The 21,633-nt window shown below is 32.1% G+C and overlaps 1 protein-coding gene across 1 annotated transcript; it reads right to left on the reverse strand.

Moving 5' to 3' along the window:
• Positions 1–12,719: 12,719 nt before the first annotated feature.
• Positions 12,720–14,689, reverse strand: LOC107893814 (ricin B-like lectin R40G3). Its single transcript, XM_016818903.2, has 4 exons — positions 13,984–14,689; positions 13,620–13,742; positions 13,123–13,351; positions 12,720–12,931 (listed from the first exon to the last, which is right to left on the reverse strand). Coding segments are annotated over exons 1-4 (927 nt in total). The 5' UTR covers positions 14,557–14,689; the 3' UTR covers positions 12,720–12,929.
• Between the last annotated feature and the right edge of the window lie 6,944 nt (positions 14,690–21,633).

The raw sequence follows: 21,633 nt of genomic DNA on the forward strand, positions 1-21,633 counted from the left end.
AATTCGGTGTATAGGTGGTTGGAGTTCAGGGTAGCTTCTATTGTAGTGTGTGTAGGATAGGACATTTTCTGTTAAACCAAAATTGTATTGCATTCATAAAACACATGAATACAATTTTGAGATTTCTGATATGTCATTTATATATACACTATTGAGTGATATGAAGTATCGATATTCTTAAATTTTTATTATGAGTTATTCTATGTGTCGTATTTCTGTATGTTTAATTGTTTGCACCGATTTTCTTTTGATAGAACTTACACCGAACTTCATTGCTCACTCCCTTTTTATTTTCCTCTACAGATAACCCACCAGGTTAAGGCACAAACACGACATATGGAGGGCTCGAAAATGTTTTATTTATATGAAAGTGTTATTATTAGGCTTATTTTTATTATTCTATTTTTTTTGGAACTGTATTATTTTTTATATATATTGTGGTATGGGACTCATATTTAGGGTTACTTTCCATGCATGATTTTTAATTTGAATTTAGGATAATAAACTTGGATTTAGATTTGATTATGCACTAAATAATTTCATTTTAGTTTAATTCAAACTAAATTGAATCACTTTCCACTGCTAGGTTATAATTGAAATTTTGTGTAATAAAGAAATTAGGAATTAACTAAGTTTCAAAGGAAGTCACCCTTATACGAAAATATATAACTTAATTGGTTTTTATTAACTCATGAGTTTTTTCAGAAAATTTAATTAAGTTTTCTTTTAAATTAAACAATTATTTTAATACAATTATTTTAGGACCTCCAATAGCTTACTAGGCCATTCCGGTGGCTAATGTAATCTTCCAAATTTGAGTTTAATGTCTAGACCGAATTAGGGAGGTTACATTTGGTGGTATCAGAGCCTAAATTATCTAAACTCAGATTATGGATTTTTGAGTGAGTTTGCATGAATGTATAAAAAAAGGGATATTTGGAAAAAAAACTATGCCACAAGTTTTTGAAAAATTAATTTTCTGTAGGAAACTAAACCCGATACTATAATGCCAATCCTACTTTAGTTACTACTACTTTTGAGACTTTAGATGAACTGTAATCTTTAGACTAGAGATATTCTGGAAATAGCTAATGCTTAAACTTTTATGTGAAAATTGTAGATATACTTTAGCTTCTAAACTTTCATGAGAACATAATGAACACTTAAGGTAGACGTGGTAGGGGTAGGCCATGTAGGGCCGCACTAGTAGAGCTGTCCACTATTTAAGGAGAGAACCCAATACTGAGGAGAATTATGTTGAGAACTCTACTGCCAACGGTGGCGAAGGTTACGAAAACTGCAATGACGAGGTGACACAGACGATGCTGAGGGTCTTACAATGGGTTGTTGGAGCCCAAATTAGATTAGGACGTCGTATGTAACACCCCAAACCCGGCCCAGAAGTTATGGCCGGATCCGGCATGCCACATCAAAAACGTAAAAAAAAAATTTCCATTCTAAGTCCAGAAAATCGTACTTGATGTTCAAAAGATTAATTCATTAAAGGTTAAAGTGAATGGAAGCTGTGCACTAGGTAGGAAACCGGAAAAGAGGTGATGAGTCCATCGGACTGCTTAAGTACCAAGCTCCCTTCGGATCCAATCCTAGACATGCATACCGCCATTGCCACACCTTAACGTCATGGATATTTCTAGGAAACCGATTTGATTAAGTCATTTTTAAGAAAAGTGATTAATTTTGGAAAATACTTTCATTGCGGAAGCTTTGCTTGTTGTCGTGTTATTTTGAAATCAATTGTTGTTTTGAAAACGCGCCCTAAAGCTATCCAATTTCAACAGTTAAAATAAGTATTACCTATCTTAGTAATACATATTAAAACCATCAAAAATAATTAAGCGGCCTTATTACATTTAAAAGCCCAAAAACTTCAAACGTAAATAAAAGGATGTCCAGTTCACCAGAAGAAAATCAAACTTTCAGAACGGGTGGCCACTCTGAATTCCCTCACAGCTCTAAGCCCACTATGGTTGGGGATTTCCTGCGTGGATGAAAATAAAAGGGGTGAGTTTGGGGAAACTCAGTGTGTAAGGAAAACCCATTCAAAGCTCAAGTCAGCTCAAGCCTATTAGGCCTAAGCCCATTCAGGTAACAGTGGTACTGGACCAGAGCCCTTTTCAGATTACAATAAACTGGGCCTTAGCCCCTTATTCAGATAACAGTATGGCCCATAGGCCCATTTCAAAATACATGCAACATCAATAAATATATGCAAGCCCATTTGGGGAGACTACTCAACCCACCAACCACTACACTCCACCCGTACCAGCCATACACTCCATGTGGGGAATAGCTCAACCCACCTAGCCCAACACTCCACAGTTGCAGCATTGCTGCTCAGTTAACAGTAAATTGAGCCAAAGCCTCCAGTACGTGGACAAGCCACTTTCAGTACTTCCTCCGTCAATATCCCAATCCCATGCATCAGATAATAACAACATGGCATGCAGTAAATAACAACAGTCAAACATGCATTTAGGTCAATTTAACCCTAGGGGTATTTCAGTAATTTGTCTACTAGGGGTAAAATTGTAAATTTTCCACTTTTAAAGGTATTTCAGTAATTTATCTATTTTAGGGTTTTTCATGCATATTTCTACTTTTCACGTACTAACAGAATCACGTACCGAGGGTTCTTACCGAATTGGGCCCGTTGGCCCATCATTCCAATTTTGGCCCATTAAGCCCAAAAATATCGAGGGCACAGAAATCATGCACTTTGCAGTCCAAATTTTGCAGCTTACCAAAAACATTAATCGATTTACCTCACGAGCATTCGCACACTTGCAAATCTAAAAAATATCGGTTTTCGGCTTTTCGACTTTTGCCGATCCAGACTAAGAAAGAGGGTGTTAATTACACACCTGTTTGCGACGATATGCTGACGAGATCCACACACGAACTGCCTACAATTGGATTACTAACACATTAATCTAACTATTCAAATACGAACTACGTATTAACCCTTACAATATTCGGCCAACCACACCTACAGATCATAGTAAGCTTATAAGAAAACAATAAGCAACTCATTAACAAATTTTTGTCAATGTTTACCACATAATCATAATTTCACTGCAAGCTGTCTTCCTGGGCAACAGTCACTAAATCATTTATAACTGGAGCTACAAAACTCCAAATCAAGTTCCGTTAATTTTTCATGAAAATAGACTCATATATCTTATATCCATAAAATTTTCAAAATTTTTGGTTTAGCCAATCAATACCAGATTTTTCTCAAAGTTTCCCATGTTTCACTGTTTGACTAATCAGACCACTCTTCATTACGAAACAAATTTATCATTGTACAGAATTAAAAATATGTTCTTGTTTATTTCATTAGAAACTAGACTCAATAAGCTTTAATTACATAATTTATTCAGCTTCTAATTCATCTCCCACAATTTATGGTGATTTTCCAAAGTCACGTTACTGCTGCTGTCCCAAGCAGATTTATTACCAAATCACTCTTTCATACACCTATCTTGCATGCATGTTATTTAAACATGTATATCACCAATCAATCATCACATATCTATGATTTTTACTTAAGCATAATCTCCATTTCATCATTTTAAAGCACAACATGTTAGCCGATTTTTCCCTTTAGCATCTAAGGCACATGCATGCTCATTTGTTTGGCTCAACTTCACATATCTTCCATTTTTCATCAAAAGAACATGAAACAACAACCATTTCCTTCATTTTAATTCATGACCAAATGCTCACAACACAACTAAAAATCAAAATATACTTCAAGAGTTAAGGTAGAATCAAGAAGAACTCATGAACCTCAAAATAGAAGCAAGGTACCAAGAACTTACCTTCAATTTTCCTCCTCCTAATGACCGAATACTCAAGAGCTTTCTCCTCTCCTTTCTCTTCTCTAACTTTTAGCTATGATAAACAAAGATGGAAAAAACTTTGTTCTTTTCACCCCTTTTTCTTTTAATAAAACTTCATATTTCATCCATTTAATTCTTTAATACAAAAGACATGAAATTCTTATCATGAAACATTTACCTAACCCATTATCATGAAACATTTACCTAACCCATTATCATGGAACATTTACCTAACCTATTATCATGGAACATTTACCTAACCTATTATCAATTTGTATCAATTTGTACCATAAATTATGGATATCAAGTGCACATTTTGTCTACAACAACATGATGGCTGGCCACTTCATGTAAAATGAGAGGTTTGTCATGCAAATCCTCCTATTTTGCACTCCTATTTATTTGACCACTTCAATTTAGCCTATAGCATTTTCAAACATTTTCACATAGGTCCTATTTCATAATTTCACTCCCTTTTCTTATGGAACAAAAATTAACTAAAATTACCGGGTTCTATCTTAAGCTTGGGCCTTCTAGAGGCCCACTAACATAATTAAACCTATGCCAACATTCACAGGATTCCTAAAAATTGGGGCGTTACATCGTAGGTCTATTGTAGAGAGACTTCGATCAAATGGGGCTGAAACGTTTAAAGGTGTTGCTAGAACAACTCTTAATATGGCGGAATACTAGATGGAGTCGATAGAAAGGATTTTGGAGGATTTAATTTGTACTCTAGAGCAAAAGTTGAAGGGCACTATATCCTTGCTCAAGGAAGAAGCTTACACTTGGTGGCAGTTTGTGGTAAGAGGTATGCAAGCTGAACGTATAAAATGGGAATACTTCAAATAGGCCTTTCAAAATAAATATGTGGGTACTCAATTTGTGGAGGCTCGTAGACTCGAGTTTATCAAGCTAAAGTAGGGAGATAAGACTGTGGTAGAATATAAAGCTGAATCTCTAAGGTTTAATCTTTATGCTCAAGGTATAGTCACCACAGAACATGACAAATGCATGAGGTTTGAAAATGGGATACATTTTTACCTCAAAATTCAGGTTGCTCCATACCAGAAATGGGTATTTGAGACCCTAGTGGAGAAATCAAAAATTGTGGAGAAGATCAAACAGGTGGAACGTGAAAAAAAGGAGAAGAGTAAGGTTCCGGTTAAGAGAGGTTCTGGTTCCACTAGTTCGAATGCTCGTATTATAAAACAAGCCAGAGAAAGTAAACTGCAACGAAAGGTCATGATGGCTAACTTTGGAGATAAGGTTTACAACTGTATGTAATATGGTAAGCGCCACCAGTATAAGACAAAAGATTGTCCTCGTTCGAACAAACAAGTACAAGTTCCATCCTAAAATTAGACAAAAAATTAGAAAGTGAGTCAATTGCCTTAGAGGGGTTATGGGCAAAATAGGGTTGTAAATACTGTAGCAACTAGTACAAACTAAACCGAGGCTTGCCATTGTTTATGTCGTTAGAGGTTGAAAGATAGAGACAAGTTCGATGTCATTGCAGGATTTTTACTATTAATTATATCCCATACTTTGTCCTAATAGATATAGGACCTACTCATTTCATATGTTGCATAAAATATGTCTAATAAATTGGGTGTTGGATTAGAAGAAATCATTACTGATGTTACTGTAGTAAGTCTCTTAGGATAATCGATTATTGTAAACAAAATCTATAGGAGATGTCTATTGGAAGTTCAAAGGGTAGTGTTTCCAGCGGATCTTATGGAGTTACCTTTTGGAGAGTTTGATGTAATTCTTGGTATAGATTGATTAGTGGAACACAAAGTTAGCTTAGATTTTTCCTCTAACTTTGAGAATAGCTGAGGGTAGAGAAATTGTTATGGCTAGGGAGCGACGAGATTATTTTTCCAAAGTAATTTTCGCTATGGTCGTTGAAAAGTTAGTTGGAAAGGATGCGAAGCATATCTAGCTTATGTAATTGATGTGAATGCCAATAGTTCTTCCATAGATAACATCTGAATCATTAGGGGATTTCTAGATGTGTTTCTTAATGAGTTATCGGGGTTACCTCTAGATCGTAAGGTAGAATTTGGAATCAAATTGTTGCCAAAAATTGCTCCGATGTCCATTGCTCCATATCGCATATCATCTAAAGAGTTACAAGAATAAATAATTTAACCTCAAGAGCTTTTGGATCATGGGTTTATTAGACCTAGTGTTTCTTTGTAGGGAGTTTCGATTTTATTTATGAAAAAGAAAAATGGCTCCCTAAGGCTGTGCATAGACTATCAAAAATTAAACAATTTGACTATTAAAAATAAATATCCTCTGCCTAGGATAGACGATCTATTTGATAAATTCTGATGTGTAATAGTGTTTTTTAAAATAGATTTAAGGTCGGGATACTATCAACTAAAGGTAAAAGAGGCAGATGCACCCAAAATTGCATTTCAAACCTGATATAGCTACTATGAATTCCTTGTAATTCCCTTTGGTTTAACCAACACTTTTTTCGCCTCTATGGATTTAATGAATCGAGTGTTCCAACCCTTCCTTGATCAATTTTTTGTTGTATTCATTGACGATATCTTAGTCTATTCAATAACCGAAACCGAGTATGATGAACATCTTAGAAAGATTCTGCAAGTCCTCTGAGAAAAGAAACTATATGCCAAATTAAGTACATGTAAATTTTGGGTTAAGTAGGTTATGTTTCTAAGGCATGTGGTATCCGCATATTCGAAAAAGATAGAGGCCATACTAGAATGTAAACAACCCAAAAATTTTTTTGAAATCTGAAGTTTTCTTGGTTTAGTCGGGTACTATCATAGATTCATTAAAGGGTTCTCTTTGATAGTTGCACCACTAACCAATTTGTTGAGGAAGGATTTTCCTTTTAAATGGATGGATGAGCAACAATCTAAGTTTAAAAAGCTAAAGGTTGGTTAACCCAAGCTTTCGTGTTGATTTAGCTTAAGTCAGGAAAGAAGTATGTGTTGTACAGTTATATATCCTACACTAGCCTTGGATGTGTATTGATGTAAGGTGATAAGGTAATTGCCTATGCATCGAGGCAATTAAAGCAACGTTAGTGCAATTACCCAACTCATGACTTAAAGTTGACAGCAGTGGTATTCACATTGAAAATTTGGAGAAACTACTTGTATGGTGAGAACTGCTACATCTATATCGACCATAAGAGTCTCAAATACATTCTCACCCCAAAAGAATTGAACCTGAGGCAACGGAGGTGGATAGAATTGTTAAAGGATTATGATTGTGTAATTGAATACCACACCGAAAAAGTCAATGTAATGGCAGATGCTCTGAGTAGAAAATAGATGACTGATTTAAGAGCAATGTTTGCTAGGTTAAGTCTAATGGATAATAAAGGCTTGCTAGCTAAGCTACAAGTGAAACCCACATTAGCCAATGAAATCAAGTTCAAACAACCCTTAGATATGTCTTTGTTGTCGCATATTAAGCAGGTGGAAGGTAGCAAGACTGAAGACTTCAGGTTTAATTACAACGGTATTTTATGCTTTTGAGGGAGGTATTGTGTGCCAAATGAAAAGAATTTAAGGCAGTCCATACTTCGGGAAGCGCATGCTAGCCCTTATGCCATACATCCTAGAGGAAATAAGATGTATTAGGATGTAAAGGATTCATAATAGTGGCCTAGACTAAAATGAGACGTGACAGAATTTGCGATTAAGTGTCTAACGTGTTAGCAAGTTAAAGCTAAACATCGGTTCCCTTCTAGGTTGTTACAACCAATAAAAATACCGTAGTGGAAGTGGGAACGAATAAAAATAGGCATTTTTAGTGGATTACCCTTAATAACCAATAAGAAATATTTAGTGGATTACCCTTAATAACCAATAAGAAATATTCAATCTGGATGATAGCAGACCGATTAACTAAGCCAGCTCATTTCTTACCTGTCTGCACAAACTATTCCTTACAAAAGCTGACTAAGTTATATATTTCAAAGATTGTAAGGTTATATGGGGTATCCATATCAATCATCTCAGATCAAGATCCTCTGTTTACATCTAGATTCTAGAGAATGCTTCACAAGCCACTATGGACTCATTTGGATTTCAGTACTACCTTTCATTCACAAATTAACAGATAATCTGAACGAGTCATTCAAATATTAGAGGATATGCTAAGAGGTTGTGTCATAGAATTCCAAAGTAGTTGAGAAGAACATTTGCCTCTAGCAAAATTTGCTTATAACAATAGCTCCCAATCAAGTATACAAATGTCACCCTATGAAGTCTTGTATGGTCAAAAGTGTCAAACACCACTATGTTGGACCGAACTGGGAGAATGAAAAATTTTGGGTCTAGAAATGGTATAGGAGTCTAAGGGGGACAATTAAATTGATATAGGATAGACTAAAAGCGGCTTCGGATAAGCAAAAGTTATATGCGGACTTAAAGAGAAAAGATATTGAATACAGTGTTGGAGATCAAATTTTCCTGAAAGTATCCCTATGGCAAAAAGTGTTAAGGTTCGGACAAAAGGGTAAGTTAAGTCCTAGGTTCATCAGACCATATAAAATCTTTAAGAGAGTTGGTCTAGTGGTATATCAATTAGAATTACCCCTAGAATTGAATTGTATTCATCATGTATTCCACATCTCCATGTTGAGACGATACCAATCCAACCCTTCCCATATCGTACCAATTGAATAGATAGAGGTGTGACTGAATTTGTCTTTTGAAAAGGAACCCGTATGGATTCTAGATCATAATATAAAGGTTTTGAGAAGGATGCAAATTCCACTCGTTAAGGTTTTGTGACAGAACCATGGTACGAATGAGGCCATTTGGGAACCAAAAAAGACATTTCGTTAATAATATCCCCATCTGTTCAAACCAGGTAAATTTTGAGGATGAAATTTCTTTAAGGAGGGGAGAGTTGTCACACACCAAAATATAGAGAGTTAACTGAAATAAATAACTAAAAAAATAAATAGGCTTTGTGGTTAAGTAGTTAGTGCATTCCTTAGAGATCATAGGTTCAAGCCACTCATCTCTCATTTCTTTCTTTTTTATTTTCAACAAACTAGAATAAAAACCATACTAAAAAAAATATTATTGGGAGTAAAAATCTAATAAGAAATAGATAGCAACCCAATGGTTAAGCATTTATCATTTCCCCTACCTAAACTAAGTTTGAGCCACCCTACTCTCTATTACCTTTTATTTTTAGCAGTAAGGGAAAATTACCATGCAACCACATAAAATTTGAAAACCTTTGCTATTTAGTCAAATATTTCCAAATTAGACATGGTTTTTGCTTTCTTTTTAAACCCCAATTAGAATTCTCTCCTCTCTCCCTATTTCTTCTTATATTTCTTTTCCATCCTCTTCTTTGCATCAAACTTTCTTACCATTGCTGAAATTATTTTTGCTTCTCAAATTAAAATCTATTCCCGATTCAAGTTGTTTTCAACCGGATTCATAATTGCCATTATTAACATTCTTAACCTTTGCACTGATTTTCTTGTGGTGGAGCTCAGATCGAGTTTCATAGCTCACTCCTTTTTATTTTCTTCTCTATGGATAACCAACCAGGTTAGGATGTTGACACAACATATGAAAGGCTCAGAAACGTTTTATTTATATGAAAGTGTTATTATTAGACTTATTTTTATAATTCATGTTATTTCGAAACTATATTATTTTATTTATATTGCAGCATGAGACTCATATTTAGAGTTACTTCACATGCATGATTGTTAATTTGAATTTAGGATAATGAACTTGAATTTAGATTTGATTATGCACTATATAATTTCGTTTTAGTTTAATTAAAACTGCATTGAATATCACTTTCTGCTACTGGGTTATAGCATAAATTTTGGGTAATAAATATATTAGGAATTAGCTAAGTTTCAAAGGAAATCACCCTTATACGAAAATGTATAATTTAATCGGTTTTTATTAACTCATGAGTTTTTCTGAAAATTTAACTAAGTTTTCTTCTAAATTAAAAAAATTTTAATACGGCTGTTTTATGAACCCCGATAGCTTATTGGGCCATTCTAGTGGCTAATATAATTTTTCGAATTTCGGGCTAATGTCTAGGCTGGGTTGGGGAGGTTGCAAAATGTATCGGTTCGGAGAAAGTCATTAAAGTAGTTGACCTAGAATCAGATGGTTGAATCGATTTTTTTATTTTTTTATTTTTTATTTAATTGAACTAAACAGATCAGTCAAATTGACAAACCAATGACCTGACCAGTTTGACAACTAGTTCGATTCCAAAAACCTTGACCAAAATATTTCATTCTGACATGCTAATAGTTGGATAATGGATTTTTGGTTTGATAAAAAATATTAAAATAAAAAAATTTTGGTTCAACCGCATGGTTTCTAGGTCAACCGGTCTAATGGCTTTCTCGAGACTGGTACTCTTACCGAGCTCAGGCTAATCGATCTAGTTCAAGTTTTGATGTTTTTTAATAATTTTTATAACTTTATATCAATTTTAATTTTTTTTATATTTTTTACAATTTTTATTATTTTTTAAGAATTATAATACATTTTTTAAAATTTTTAGTACTTTAAATAAGTTTTATTTATTTTATAATTTATTAGATTTTTTATATTTTGATAATTTTTTATACTTTTTATAAATTTATATCAATTTTCATATGTTTTAATATTTAACCATTTTTATTTTTTTATATTTTTAAATTTTTTTATGAGGAAAATATTAGATTAAACCAAAAGTTTCCCTTGATTGGTCTGTCAATTTATTTTAACAGTCAACGTAGTTAATGACAAAATTATTAACAGAAGAATTTAATTGATTATTTTAGTTAACAACAATGACTTAATTGGGTACAAATTTAATATAGGGTCTTAATTTTTATTTTATTTTTTGCATTTTCTTAAGGACATTTTTGATATATAAGCCGATTAAAAAAATTTAAGCCAACCATATTAAAATATTGTTGGCGACTTATTTTAACTTGAAGAGCATAACTGCCATATATTTGAAAACTCTTTTAAATGAAAATAAGAAGAAAAAAAAACAAGATAATTAATATGATAAACTTGATTTAATAATTTACATTTTTAAGAACTCAAAATTTTCTTTTGCAATTTTTTAAATATACATTTGTCTTTTTTATATATTTTTAAGATTTTTTATAATTTTTTATTGTTTGAATTCACATATATATTTATAAAATTTATGGAAAAAGTTGATAAAAATTTTAAAATTTAGAGGATTTTTTGAATTTTCTTTTAGAAGGAAGAAGTTGCAAATTTTCAAAATTGTCAAAGATATATCTCCATCAATCTATTGTTTAAATAGTAAATTTAAACTCGACTCGAACTAGAAAATAAAATACTTAATTGAGTTTATGCCAAAAACGAATAACTCATATAAAAATAGAAATAAATTTTGCTCACCCTACTTAATTCTTGCATTGAGCATATCTTTAGGATTTATATGCATTTATTAGGGGTGAGTAAATTTCGATTCGATTAAAAAAATTCAAAAAAAATTCAAATTTCAAATTATTCGAATTGAGTTAATCGAATTAACTCGATTTTTTTCGAATTTCGAGTTCGAATCGAGTTGAATTCTCAAATTCGAATAACTCGAATAATTCAAATAAAACGAATATAAACTATATTTTTTAATTTTTTTAAATTTTAGGCTTTTACTAATTACTTAACCCAATTTTCCCTAAGCCCAAATATTTTATTTTATCCCATTTCCCTAACTCCAAGCTTATCTGCCCAAAGATTTATTTTCCCAAAACCTAATTCCTCCCCCAAATCAAACCCCCATGCCCCAGCCAATTCCATCTTCCAAAGTCCAAACCAAACCCCAAATTATTTTTCTTATTTTCTCCTGACTCCAATCTCCATTTCCACAAAAATCAAACTTTAAAATCTATTTTTTTCAAAAAAACCCTAAAATAAACCATTCTTCCTTCTTCTTCTTCTAGTTCATTCAAACCTTCAAATCAAAATCCTTACCTCCAAAAATTGCTATATTTTTATTATAATCTTGTTGTATTGTTTTTGTTGTTTATTTGGACTAATGTTGTTTGTTTGGGTTAATGTTATGTTGCTTTTATTTATTCACTTATTTACTTTAATTTTTTGTTGTATAATCATGTTCAAAAACGTTAAAGAAAATTATTTTTTTGAAAAATTACATAAAAATAAATAACCCTAGAGTCAATTTTTTTTTAAATTTAACTCAAATAAATATATTCGATTCGATTCGATTTGAATCATCTCATTCAACTCGATTCGAGAAAATTTCAAATAAAATTAAGATGATAAAATAAGATTCAAAAACTCGATTAACTCAAAAATTTTCGATTCGGCTCGATTCGATTCGATCGAATGCTCACCTCTAACATTTATTATTTATTATTTTGAGAAGTATACAAAAAGATTCAACACAATACAAATAAAAAACAGAAGATAATATTTTTTTGGAAAAATGAATCGGATCAAGATAGATTAAATTGTTAATAGAATCAAATATACATTTTCTTTTAAAAAAAAAAGGATGCAGTATGAGAGAGAATAAAATGCGAAAAAAGAGAGAGGAGAATAGACAAGCAGAATACATACATCAAGCATTTTTTAGGAACTTTCTTTTTTACAATTTATTTTTAGTTTTTTTTTGGTGGTGCATGCATGCTATTTTGCGGTTTCGAAAACAGGCAGGGGTCTCCAAAGAAGTGGAATAAGTTATTGAATAATGAAATTTGCGAGACGTATGATCATGCTTAGATGAGATCAGGAAAAGCATGTTGCTGGTACATTCCACGGAAGAAAAATGAAATGCAATGCTAATCTTACAAGTATGTATAATAGAGAAACTATATTATCCAAATTTTGCGGCCATAGAAACTCTGTAATAGCTCTTCTTTATTACTGGTACAAATATTTAGTAGGCCTCTCGACCCATCAAGATTTTCATGCACTTGGAATGAAAAACACACGAAAAAACCTCACAAAGATAATGCGTAGGGAACCTTCAACCGCAGGCATGATAGAGCTTCAATGTAGAACTAGCAGCACCATATTACAAGCCTCCTGCATATATCACACCAAACATTAGGAGAAATATACAAAGAACAAGAAAAGGAATAAAATCTTTTTGAGCTTCAAGTGTTTCTTTGAACAATGCAGGAATGGTTCAAAACTGTCAAGATTTAAGACTAAGGATGTTTAGAAACTTTGCTAGGATTTTAACTGTCTTTGCTTTTTAGTTTCGTCAAACTTACAATATGGTACAATCTTCCATATCTGGTTATCTCCCTTGTTCCATTGCCACAGCACAATAGTAGTACCGTTTTGGATGCCACCGGATTTCTTATCGCCATGGAAAGCATCGACATTGAGGCGAATGTTGTTAATCATTCTTATAGCTCTGTACCCATCACGGACTTCCTTGCTCTCGCTCCATAGCACTGACTCATCAAGATGATCTGGTTTGTAAGGCACCAGTTGGACCTGCAGAGAAAAACCCTTCAGCAAAACTTCAAGGTTGATCCCAATATTGTGACAATTGTATAATGTTACCATAACGATATGCCACTGAATCGGCAGAACAACAGATACAACAACAAACAATTGACTCAAATGATGCCTATGTGCAACTTCTTCTGTATATAACCTTTTAGTTAAAGCCTTTTATTACAGGATGAACTGATGGTCAAATATGTATTACATTAAGGGAACAATTAAATTAACAAAACTGAAAGCCATGGAGAATTCTTACAGGATGAGAAGCTCCAATGGAATGTTTAATGGCTTGACCAGTGGCTTTATTAACCAGAGAAAAGCTGGGGAAACCCACTTCATCTTTCACACTTGTGCTGAACTTCTCATCTTTGTACCAGTGCTAAAACAGCAACAAAAATTAACATCCAAATCATAATTAAGATCCATGTTTGGCCTTAATCTTGAGTTTTAACAGTCAAACGGGGTTTTTGGGGTTGTCAATTTATGTGTTTAGTAAAGTCAAAAGGCATAGAACAATCAATCACGGGGGTGAAAAAGAAAAATATAATAAACCAAGTTGATAATTTTATAAATTAATCCAAAAAAAATTAAAGAAAATTGTAAACCTGTTGATACCGTACCTGGAATTCATCAGAGGGATCAGATGGAGCAAGAACAACTTTACCGTCTCTGATGGTGAGATGAAAATTAGGATCAGCTTTGCAATAGACTTTCACAGTAGGTTTCTTGTAGAATTCAGGTGGCAAATGGGGTCTAAAAGAAGGATGGTCATCAACCCTTCCTTGGCTACTTTCATGGGCAACATGTGAAACGGATGCTGGTGGGGGAGAGTAGTTCGATGGACTGTGTTCAGGCTGGTGGTGGACATGAGTCACATGGGGTGGCTGTTGGTACTGATATGACGGTGGTTGGTGTGGTGGGGGTGGTGGAAATCCAGGTTGCTGAAAGTAAGATGGTGGGGGTGGACCATCAAAGCCAGGTTGGTGGAAGTATGATGATGGAGGTGGCGGAGGATAGGGTCCAACAAAGCCAGGTGGCTGCTGGTAGCTTGGTGGTGGAGGGTACGGCGGAGTAAATTCATGGTGGTGAAGGTGTGGGTGTGGGTGTGGGGGTGGGGGTCTTTCTTGGTTTTCTTCATCATCATTTCTGTGGTGATGAGTGTGAGAGCGGTTGTGACCGAATGGGAACTCCATTTGTTCGATTCTGATCTGGTTAGGACAAATTGCTTTGATCCTAATTATATACTAACTTCATCACTAATTTGTTTGTTTGTTTGACAATATTTTCTAATATTTTTTCTTAGAATGCGTACACGTATGTTGATTTAATTGGCCATTAAATTATTTATTAAAAATATTTGTAAAAGAAATTTAAACTTTCACTAAAAATACCTTTAAAAAAGAAATGTAGATTTCAATGACATTCATTGGATGTGGTGTGGAGAAAGTGATTTATTACAACTTACCACCAATACTTATTGATGTTCTTATCAAAACTCTAACCTTACAACTTATTTATTTATAGTTTTGTTAAATTTATACACTATCTTTTAATTTTTAAATAAAAATATATTCAGGTCTTTGCTATAACATCTAAGTTCTTTTATATTTTATTTTAGTTTTTTATAAAATCTTTTCACTTACAACACTAACAATCATACTCATGAAGTATATTCTTTATTAAATTAGTTCTTTATAATAATATATTGCCTAAAATTTTATGTAAAGTTATAGTTATTTCATATAAACAAGCCTATGGGTGAATTATCCATAGATGTTTATTTTTAAACAAAATTACCATATTAGGTCGATTTTTACAAAATTAACCAGAATAGGCCGATTTTGGAGAGAGTGTGAAAATACGTTCAACTGAACGCGTTTTTAGTGGATTTTGCAGGAAAAGGCTTTCAACTGAATACACTTTCCTGCTAAGTCAGCAAAGTGCATACAGTTGGACGAAATTTCAGGTCCCAAACTCTCCCTGTGATAGTCCTAATTTGACCCTAGTCAGAATGTGGTTTCAGGACCACAAAACCGAGTCATAAAAATTTACTTTAATTTTTATTGCATATATTTAATGTGTGATAGTGTGTGTATGAAAATTTAATGTTTTAATTTAGTCTTAAGAATGTGAATTTTCTTGAAAGGACTTAGTTGAGAAACTTAGAAAAGATGATAGGTAAATTGTAAGGATCAAATAACAACAAGGTGAGAAAGCTTGGGTTTGCATGTCAAATTGCCCAAAATTCAAGTAGTGGCCGGCCAAGCAATGATGCTTCTTCCACTAAGTTGAATTTTATTGTAATTTTTTTATATTAGTTAATGGTTAAAATAAATTAAAGAAAGGAATTAATAGGAAAAAGATGAATAAAATGAGAAAGCTAGGGAAAGAAGGAGGAAATTTTCTAAGACATTCGGCCATCCTAAGGGGTTGATTAAGGTAGGACTCATGTTAATTTTATTAAATTTTTGTGAAAATCTAGTTAGTAGCCAATGTCTTATTATATCCCATATGTTAATTTTCTACCTAAATAGGTGACTAAATGGCATACGGTTAGAGGGAGGTAAATGCTAAGAGTATGGTACTTTTGATGTTGTGAACGGAAATAGTAGAAAGGTGAAAGAAAATTAGGGTAGATATGTAGATATATGTGGATTTATATGATGTTATAAATAGATGTGAAGCTATGCTAGTTTAGGAAAAATTCGGTCAAGTGTTCATGAGATGAAACTATGTGTGTAAATGAATTAAAAATGATATTATAATTGATATTGTATATTCGGCCATCTAATTAAGTACATAGGTGATGTTGAATTTAATTTTTGCACATTTGGCTATATAGGTATGCCCATTTGTGATATTACCTTTGATTATATATAATCGACTAAATGAGTGATGTTGGCTTATAAGTTGAGTTTGATTCATGATTATATATATATTTGAATGTAAACCTATTTGAGATAATGTTATGTTGAGAAGTGACGATGCATTCGGCCTCGAGGTAATAGATGAATATTTGTTGAAGTTTTAATGTCTTGAACAATTACGGTTGTAAAATGTAATGAAAATTATTAGACTATATATGTGAGAAATTAGCAAGGGTGGTTGTCGTATATACAAATATATATGTGTTATATATGTATGTGTAATTGGATTATTGATAGTAAGGTGATATTATATGGTTATTAGCCGAATAGCTCAAAAGCATAAGGTAGAAAGATAAAATTTTACCATGTGTTTCTTATGATATAAATCACTAATATTTTGATATAAATATCTAGCAAGACGGTTAAACTAGTTAATTTATTTGATTAAGCTCAAGAACTTAAAGGAGGGGAATCAAGCAAGGGCAAAGCAAAGAACATCGAGTAGCCGAGTTGGAACCGTTTCACCCAACACAAGGTAAGTCCTTAAGCATTTTGTAAGGTTGATTAGTTTGTGCATAAATAATACTAGTGAATCATGAAAGAATACCTTTTGTTAGGTGTTCCTTTGAAACGATATATATATATATTATTAATGTGACCGTATATGCTATTTGAATTAAGTAAGTTGCCATATTATAATGAGTTAACATTGGCACTATGTGTGCGAAATTAAATGTCACTTTGTGTGCAGATTTTATATGCTATTTGAATTAAGTAAATTGCCTTATTATAATGAGTTAACATTGGCATTATGTGTGCGGAATTAAATGTCACTTTGTGTGCAGATTTTATATGCTATTTGAATTAAGTAAATTGCCTTATTATAATGAGTTAACATTGGCACTATGTGTGCGGAATTAAATGTCACTTTGTGTGCAGATTTTATGTGCTATTTGAATTAAGTAAATTGCCTTATTATAATGAGTTAACATTGGCACTATGTGTGCGGAATTAAATGGCACTATGTGTGCAGATTTGAATGTCGATGCATGAGTGAAAATTTCAAGCACTATGTGTGCGGTTTAGTATGGCACTATGTGTGCGAGCTTAATTAGCACTATGTGTGCGAAGTTGGTTGATAATATAATATGTGCAGGAAAAGAATAAAGTGATAGAACTATTAACTAAAATATCGAATTTGAGACATGAAATGTATATGTATGAATTTATCTAGTGCATCATTGTTTCATGCTTTGAGGAAATGGATCTAGATCAATTGGGTTATTTTGATATTTGATTGGGTAGAAGGACTTGGCTTAAGATTGAACCAATAATCTAAGTAATTATGGCATAGTTCGGTATGGATGGAGTAATAGATCTTACATTATTTTTCTTATGATCTTTTATCAATGGGATGTATTATATTGCTTATGACTTACTGAGTTGAATACTCATTTGGTGTGTTTACTTGTCTTTTATTTAGATTTCTTCGATCCATTTTGTGTGCTCGGGACCATCGTCGAAGTCATCACACCAGCTTGCAACATTTTGGTACCCTCTTCTTAGTTGGTCTAAGTGAACATTTTGGCATGTATAGGCTAATATGTATTTGTTTGAACTTTGATATGTATACTTCTAGCCATGCGAATATGGCTTAAATACTAAGTTTGAATTTGGTTATATTTAATCATGGTATAATTTGTCTTGGCTATAATGTTTAATGCTATTAATGAATGATAAATATATATATCTATAAAAATTATACATATGCTTGAGGGTTGATAATGCTAAGAAATCTTGACTATGTGTTTTTGGGGTGGTTCGATTATGACACATTTATATAAGTGATTAATTGCAACGTGGCTATTGTATATGATCTTAGTATCTAAATTGAGATAGCATAATGGGTCGTCTGGTTATGTCTGAACATAACATGCAATCGTATGATATGGTTGTTATATGATGTAAACTTATGTAATAATTTTGATTGAACTTGATAATGATCAACTATGTGTTCCGGCTATGTACGAATAAGAATCGTATATGGGAGTATAATGAATTATGCATTATTAAAGATGAACTTAACGCAATGAAGATGATAGAAGTAAATGCATGGAAATTTTACGAATAAGTATTTGCTTCGGTAATATCTCGTAACCCATTCCAGCGATGGAAACGGGTTAGGGGTGTTACACTCCCATTGTCAACCCCCCTCAAAATTGCCCCTTACCCTAGAATTGGTCAGATATCCCGGGAATCCTAAGATAATATTTTCATAAATATGCACTTTTTTAGCATATTCACTCATTTCTTTAGGGGTGAGCAAAACTTGATTTGATTCGAAAAAATTGAAAAAAATTCGAATTTCAAGTTATTCGAGTTTCGAGTTGAATTTTACAATTCGAATAATTTAAATAGCAAATTAGTTTATATACCTTTTTGGTCCCTGTCAATATTGAAAATGAACAAATTGATCTCTCTCAATATTTTTTTTTAAAAAATTACATGGGTGATTTTAAAAATTCCAATATTTATATTTTTTAACAAATATAAAAATTATAAAAAATCTTAAAGAATATATAAAAAAGTTAAAAATTAAAAATCTAAAAGAAACCTAAAACAAAAACCCTAAAAGCCATAAACAAAAACTCTAAGAAAACCCTAAAAACCCCTAAATCGATCAAGGAGAGAAAATAGGGAAAACAAGTCCAGCTGGAAGCGTTTTCCTGTAGTCTCTCCAAAATTGGCCTATTCCAATAAAGTTCAAAAAATCTGGCCTAATCCGATAATTTTGGTTAAAAATCAACATATATAGGTATTTCACCCAAGTCTATTACTTATAATTTATTAAATAAAAGTGATCTTAATTAAAATATCATTTTAATAAAATGTTTAAATTTCACATTAAAAAATCTATTAATTATACTTTATTAAATGAAAATAATCTTTAATGAGTGGAATTAAAGATATCAATTAAATAAATTATTAAGTTCTCTAATTAAATATTTTACTATAAATTTAGAACATCATAAACTTATAAATGAATTACTTGAATTTAATAACTCATGATAAATTAATTAATTCATTTTGATAACTCATACTGATTAATTGAACTTGTTAGATTGATGAATTTTATAATTAATAATGTGAAAGAATGTAAAATAAAATATGCATAAAAATAATAATGCATAAATCTATGATGCGTCTTTTAATTATGTTGATTTGATTTTCACTTTTTTTTATATAATTCTCATTGTCTTTATTCAATAGAAATTCACTATATGAATTCTATTGTGGATTTAGAATACTTATCTATCTTTTTCATATAATTTTCATATAAGTTCTTACCAAACTTCTAACCTTTTTCTTTTCCTAACAACTTATTTATTGGCATTATTTATAGTTTTGTTAAATTTATGCACTATCTTTTAATTTTTAAATAAAAATATATCCAAGTCTCTTTATGTCAACATCTAAGTTTCTAATAGAACCAATTTTTTATATTTTATTTTAACTTTCTATAACATCTTTTCACTTACAATAGCAATAACCATAGTTATGAAGTACATTTGTAACACCCTCGAACTCGGCCTAGACATTATGGTCGAATCTGGAGGAGTTACATTGACTCATTTGATATTAGATCTTAATTTAGCTAACCTCGTCTGAATTTTAAAGAAATCTTAAGTTTGAGAACACCTATTTCACAACAAAATCTCTTAAACATTTTACTTATAAAAACAGCGGAAACTTTAAAAATTGCACTTTAACTTAAGTAGTTCCGTGATTTGAAAATATTAATTTTAGAAAAACTTTTACATTGTTATTTAAAAAAGCTCATGCACAAAACTTACTCTTTTTACAAAAAAAAATATTTAGTTTGATACTTAATTTTGCAGCAGAAAACTTCCATAGTTTCAGTTTTGAAATCCAAATTTTAGTTTATTAACCCGTGCGATTTTTCTCAGTTTTTATATTTGAAAATATCAAATATCGACGAACAAAACCAAAACAAAGCCCAAAAACGGATTACAGTCCTAAAAGTCTAGAAAAATTAATAACGTAAATCACCATATTCAATTAACCGAGAAAACAATCCAAGCTCCTATATGCCATCTGGTCCTAAGTCTGAAGTTCACTTGAAACGAATTAAACAAACGAGTGAGCTAAAAGCTCGGTGTGTGACTCGGCCCACAAAACAAAATTTTCTTATAGCATACACAAATATAAATACCAACATAGAATTTTACTTATAATGTTCACATATGCGAATATCATATCAAAATGTCACATTACCAAACACATATATCAAATTAGAATGTCATATTTCCAGAAACATATATCATATCAAAATGTTATATTATATCAGAACAAATCCTACCTCCATTTGCTACACACCAACTCTGTCCAACCAATCACACCAAATAAGACTACATGAGTCCATTCATCCAACCACACCAGATTATGGTGGTATGCCACTCATAATGATGCAGTTGAGCTGCCAAACATATATTGCAGTTTAACCACCAAAATTGTAGTAAAACTGCCACAGACACTTCTTCCAACATCTCAAAACCCACCCCAATGCATATGCATAATCATGATAACATTCATACATATATCATAAGTTGTATGTCATGCATACCTAAACATATAAGCATAACAGATCACATAACTTGTATAAAACGAAACTTACCTAACATGTTTCCTAAGTATAGTCATGTCTAACGTACATAACTTTACATTTTTATAATCCTAAAAATGTTCAAAGATCCAACTTTATATTCCCTTAATCGACCTCTAATCGGGCCTTTAAATTGGCCTAAAAATGTAACACCCCAAACCCAGCCCAGACGTTACGACCGAATCCGGCGTGTCACATTGAAGTGTTTTTCGAAAACCATGTTTTCATTGAAAACCCTTCTTGATGTTTAGAAACTTTTACCGTTTAAACTTGAATAAAACCTTAGCCTTATTTTTTTCCAAAACGTGATTCATTGTAATAATCAAAGCATTGTTAACAACCTTGTAAAATCTTATGGGAAACTTTGAAAACTTGTAAACCCTTTGTAGTGGCAGAATCATGTTATTTCAAAAAAAAAACAGTTAAGTATTAAACCTTCTTTGTCATGGCTTAAAGTGAATGGATACTACGCACCAGGTAGGATTCAAGAAAAGAGGAGGTGAGTCAATTAGACTGCTTAAGTACCTAGCTCTTCCATGATCCAATCCTAAACATGCACACATCCATTGCCACACTTTAAGCCTATTACTTGTCCACGAACAACAAATTAAGTTTAAGTCTATTTAAAATATTTATTTCCTTTGAAAATATTTACGTTGCGAAAACTTTGCTCGATTATCGTGATATTTTAAAAATAAGTAACTTTTATAAAACGCGCC

This window comes from Gossypium hirsutum, chromosome A13 (assembly GCF_007990345.1).
Source record: "Gossypium hirsutum isolate 1008001.06 chromosome A13, Gossypium_hirsutum_v2.1, whole genome shotgun sequence".
Taxonomy (NCBI): Eukaryota; Viridiplantae; Streptophyta; class Magnoliopsida; order Malvales; family Malvaceae; genus Gossypium; species Gossypium hirsutum.